At 39.9% G+C, this 4988-nt stretch overlaps 1 protein-coding gene across 1 annotated transcript in view; it reads left to right on the top strand.

Moving 5' to 3' along the window:
• Window positions 1–4988, top strand: part of FNDC3B (fibronectin type III domain containing 3B) — a 310570-nt gene that overhangs the window by 269300 nt on the left and 36282 nt on the right. The window contains exon 24 of the mRNA XM_011998294.1: window positions 3689–3816. Within this exon, the coding sequence (XP_011853684.1) occupies window positions 3689–3816 (128 nt within the window). The remainder of the gene's footprint in view (window positions 1–3688; window positions 3817–4988) is intronic.

Raw genomic sequence — 4988 nt, 5'->3', positions numbered from 1 at the left:
TTCACTTATGTAGTGGTTCTCAAAGTGTCCACTGGACCAGCAGGATTCAAATACTGAATCTACTAAAGATCCTGGATGACTTATGGGAAGTTATGTTATTTCCAGAATTTTACAGTTAAACTATAGTTTTTAAAAAGATGACAGCATACTGTAGTTCTCAAATACATTTTTATTGTGAAAATGTTGTTTTCAAGACCCTGGGGGAAAACACCTAAAACATAAGACCCTGTTTGTTTATCTTTGTGCCTGTTATGCCTAACGTTTCGTGGAAATCTTAAGTAGCAGAGAGGTGCAAAATAGTCCTGGATCAGATGGGGGAAGGAGCCAAAAGCTGCCACTCCAAACTGTCCAGCCTACCTGTGCTGTTTGTCTGTGATTTTGATGAACCTGATGGATGATTCTGAACACAGTATTTTTTTTTTTTCTCTTTATATGAGTTCTCAACGATCCATAGTCCTAAATGTCTCCTTAGCAATTGAGAAATGGGGCTTTGAAAAACTCTTGGGAAGACAGATAAAAGTTAAAATTCAAAGCATTTCTGGCCAAACCTCAGTTATTTGCAAAATTTGGCTAAAGAGGACATATTATTTCTTAGGTGTCCCGTTAACATTAACTTCATTGCCTAGGAAATAGTAGAATATTAGTTTATGCTATCAGATTATAGATATTACCATTATGAAAAATTTGAAAATTCTGTTTTTTATTAGTAAATAAAAACATGAGCAAATAAAAACATTCTGATGTTTCTAGAATCTAGATCCTAATTAAAGGAGTCTCATTCCAGTCTTATATGTGCTTAAGTTTGTGTTTTTCTTTTATAAAAACATACATTTAGGCATTAAACTTAACCCTAATGTAGCAACTGGCTGATTATTAATTCAGAATATATGAAAAGCATTTACCAAGTTGGCCTAATCTGCTCCAGTAGTTTGCATCATAATTAATTTCTTGTCATTAATAGAAGTTGAGATGGCTAATTGATTCTGCTCCTTCTTCTAGGTTTATTTCAATCTACAGAGGACCCAGCCACACCTACAAGGTCCAGAGACTGACGGAATTCACATGCTACTCCTTCAGAATCCAGGCAGCAAGCGAGGCTGGGGAAGGGCCCTTCTCAGAAACCTATACCTTCAGCACAACCAAAAGTGTCCCCCCCACCATCAAAGGTGTGTAGACTGTGTATTCTTTCATGCTGTCTTGTGAGAGTAAGGAACTGTTGGGACTTATAGAAATAAGCTCTTTTCTGATGTTAAATATAATGTCAGCAAGATAGAATCAAAAGAACATTCTAAAGAAGATTGAGCAATGGGTTGTCTAGGGGAAATGAGAGACCTTGAAAGGAAAGGGCCTACAGATAATGACTTTTCTCTGTATGTATGCGTGTTTATCAACAATAATGGTTAGAAATAAGGGTTAATTCCTGGTGCTGCAGCCCTTAAGACAGTTTACCAAGGAAAGCATCACACTCCCTTTCCTAGACGTTCAGAGAAGCAGAGGTTGGCATTGATCTTTCAGTGACTTTGGTGCCTAGAGACTGACTTAGGCAACTTCAGCAGCCTTTCCCTTTTGGCGCACAGCTCTTGGTGTGGAGCGATGCCTTTGGAAAGCTGTAGCAGTGATCTGCTGTAATCTCCTTGGGTACTTATGTTGAAGTTTGTGGGTGACTACTTTCCTACTCTGGCCCCTTCATGGGATTGGGTACTGCAGAAGTCATGAGAGCCCCACATATCCAGATCTTCTCCCATGTCCTTGAGGCTAGTGAACAAAAGACACTCTGCCTGGACCCTACTTCCACTGGGTCTGCTGAGCCTTCAGCCTGTTTTCTAGCCACAGAGCTATGCCTGACTGCAGCTAACTTGCAAGGCAGGAAATAGCAACAGGAGCCATAGCATGCTCAGCCAGTCCACCCAGCCACTCTTGGACTCCTGAGGCCCTGCCTCATCTCCTGCGAATACTGTGGTTCTTGTGGAGGTCCCTGCAGCTTGTCTTTAAGGGGACAGACAGCACAAGTGGCTTTATCTAGCTGTTGCTTGAAATAATCCTAAGGCTGACAGCAGGGTAAAGTACAACTGCAGAAAAGATCCTTGCATATGTGTTTGACTCTCTACTCCCACATGAGGAGGTGTGTCAGCTACAACCAGGGCACAAAGTCAATTATAGGAACTCTGCAGGACCTGGGTCAGGGTTTGGCTTGGATTCTACGAACCCAATAGCTCCTTCCAGGATTAGTTTAGGGTAAATACCTTGCTCCTGCTTCCCTGCCCTGAAGACTCTTTGGCAGATCCTTCTTTATGTGACTAAGAAACAAGTATGAATGTGCATACACATGCATGGCCTTGCCAGGTCACTTTGGCAGTAAACGCCCTGGCCCTTTGGTGCAGCTTTGCCTTTCAGTTATAACACAAAAGATGTCTGAGCACACTGTGGCTGCTTTGGTTTGTTAGTATCGAGGAAGGGTAGCTATATTTATCAATTACCCCACTTCAGTGGTCTTTCTAGTATGAAGGAGTACTATCTTTGCCTCTCAAAGTGATTCTTGGTGGGGATACATTTTACAAAAAATACAATGGCACATTGATAGTGCTTGCATCTCCCGACCTTTCTACTTCAGAAGGGCAGTTTTCCCACTCTGACACATGATCAGGTTGTCTTCCTCTCACTCTTAGATTCAGGAAATTATTGTCTTAGCTGGAGGACTGTTTAATCTGATAGGCTTCCTTATTTAGTTTTTTTCATAAAATGCTTGGAATTTTGACCAAGTATTTCCAGCATAGGCTCCTTTTTTTCTTCTTCTTTCTTCCTTCTTTCCTCCTCCTCCTCCTCCTCCTCCTTTTTCTGAAACAGTGTCACACAGAATTACAAGTAGAAACAACTCTCTCTAAAGAATTAGTTGCATGTAATTAGAGGTTAAAGTATAAGGGGGTTCAGACAGGAGATATACGTTCTAGTTACAAAATAGGAAAATGTCATATTGAATCTCAGAGGTTACGAAAATATTTTTTAAATCTAGAATATTTTAAGTGCCTTACTACAGACTAATATAATTTAGTTTAAATGAGAATGAGGAGTTCAGTAGGTGAAAAATAAAATATATATAAATATAATTTAATTTTTAAAGGCTTTCAGTGCTACCCATTCTCCAGGACTGCTCTCACATGTCACCTGCTCCTCAGACTTTCCTTAGATCCCCACCCAGATATGCTCTTTTCCTCCCCTGGAAATTCCCAGTGTTTTGTTTGTATCTCTCATTTTTATTCTCTGATGTTTCTTTTTGTATGCGTCTCATACCTTGCTTTCCCCTTCCTTCAACTAAATCTTAAGTTTCTTGAAAACAGGGTTTACCTTGCCTGTTTTTGCATCTCCCAGAATACCTAGTACAGGGCCTAAGCCATAGAGGATGCTCAATTGCCACAGGAGAAAAAAAAGATGTGATCCACATCAAGCTGTTATTCATGGGATAATGGGCAAAGGATTTTTTCATCAATGGCTTTTTAGTCATGGAGTAACTTCTCTGTGCCTAAAGGGCACCCTGATGGTTTTATGAGTGGCTGGGCAAATAAACTCCTCTCTCAGGGGAAACACAGGCACAATCTTGCTCTCTCGTGGATTCCCACAAATAGTGCTAAAGTGTTGACTATTAACATGATACTTTGCATTTTGAGCTTGGATGTGTGGATTTGTATTTCAGCACCTCGAGTAACACAGTTAGAAGGAAATTCATGTGAAATTTTATGGGAGACGGTACCACCAATGAAAGGTGACCCTGTTAACTACATTCTACAGGTATTGGTTGGAAGAGAATCTGAGTACAAACAGGTAAGAACCAGTGTACATGGCACATGTGCGACTGAGTATGGCTGGCTCCATGCCTCTGCTCATTGCTATGAATGACTCAGTGAACTATATTTTTCTTAAAATCAATGATAGAAACTGCCTAACTTGTACTTATTACATAATTCTTCAGAGTGTGTGAAGCCTAGTTTACATTTCGTATATGGTGGTATTCATCTTCAATTTTCAGTTCTCAAGCATATGCTCGTCTTAAAGAGTTGTAAAGTGTTTATTTGTATTTGACATCGATGGTGAGGTTTGCATGTATCAAAGTCTGTATGTAATTGAAAACTAAAGTACCTGTGATTTTACTATAGAGGAGAAGTAGTCTCTCTTTTTGTTGTTGTTAGTATTGATCTTTTTAAATTATTATTATACTGTAAGTTCTGGTATACATGTGTAAACATGCAGGTTTGTTACATAGGTATACTTGTGCCATGGTGGTTTGCTGTGCCCATCAACCTGTCATCTACATTAGGTATTTCTCCTAATGCTATCCCTCACCTTGACCCCCACTCCCTGTCAGGCCCCAGTGTGAGATGTTCCCCTCGCTGTGCCCTTATGTTCTCGTTGTTCAACTCCCACTTGTAAGTGAGAACATGCAGTGTTTGGTTTTCTGTTCCTGTGTTAGTTTGCCAAGAATAATGGTTTCCAGCTTCATCCATGTCCCTGTACAGGACATGAACTAATTCTTTTTTATGGCTGCATAATATTCTATGGTGTATATGTGCCACATTTGCTTTATGCCTAACATTGATGGGCATTTGGGTTTGTTCCAAGTCTTTGCTATTGTGAATAGTGCTGCAGTAAACATATGTGTGCATGTGTCTTTATAGTAGAATGATTTATAATCCTTTGGGTATATAGCCAGCAATGGGATTGCTGGTCAAATGGTATTTCTGGTTCTAGATCCTTGAGGAATTACCACACTGTCTTCCACAATGGTTAAACCAATTTACACTCCCACCAACAGTGTAAAAGTGTTCCTATTTCTCCACATCCTCTCCAGCGTCTGTGGTTTCCTGCCTTTTTAATGACTGCCATTATAACTGGCATGAGATGGTATCTCATAGTGATTTTGATTTGCATTTCTCCAATGACAAGTGATGATGAGCTTTTTTTCATATGTTTGTTGGCCGCATAAATGTCTTCTTTTG

The sequence above is a fragment of the Mandrillus leucophaeus genome, unplaced genomic scaffold (assembly GCF_000951045.1).
Source record: "Mandrillus leucophaeus isolate KB7577 unplaced genomic scaffold, Mleu.le_1.0 Scaffold566, whole genome shotgun sequence".
In the NCBI taxonomy this organism is placed as follows: domain Eukaryota; kingdom Metazoa; phylum Chordata; class Mammalia; order Primates; family Cercopithecidae; genus Mandrillus; species Mandrillus leucophaeus.
Note: the sequence above shows the minus strand (reverse complement) of the source record. Positions and strands in the feature narration are given on the sequence as shown.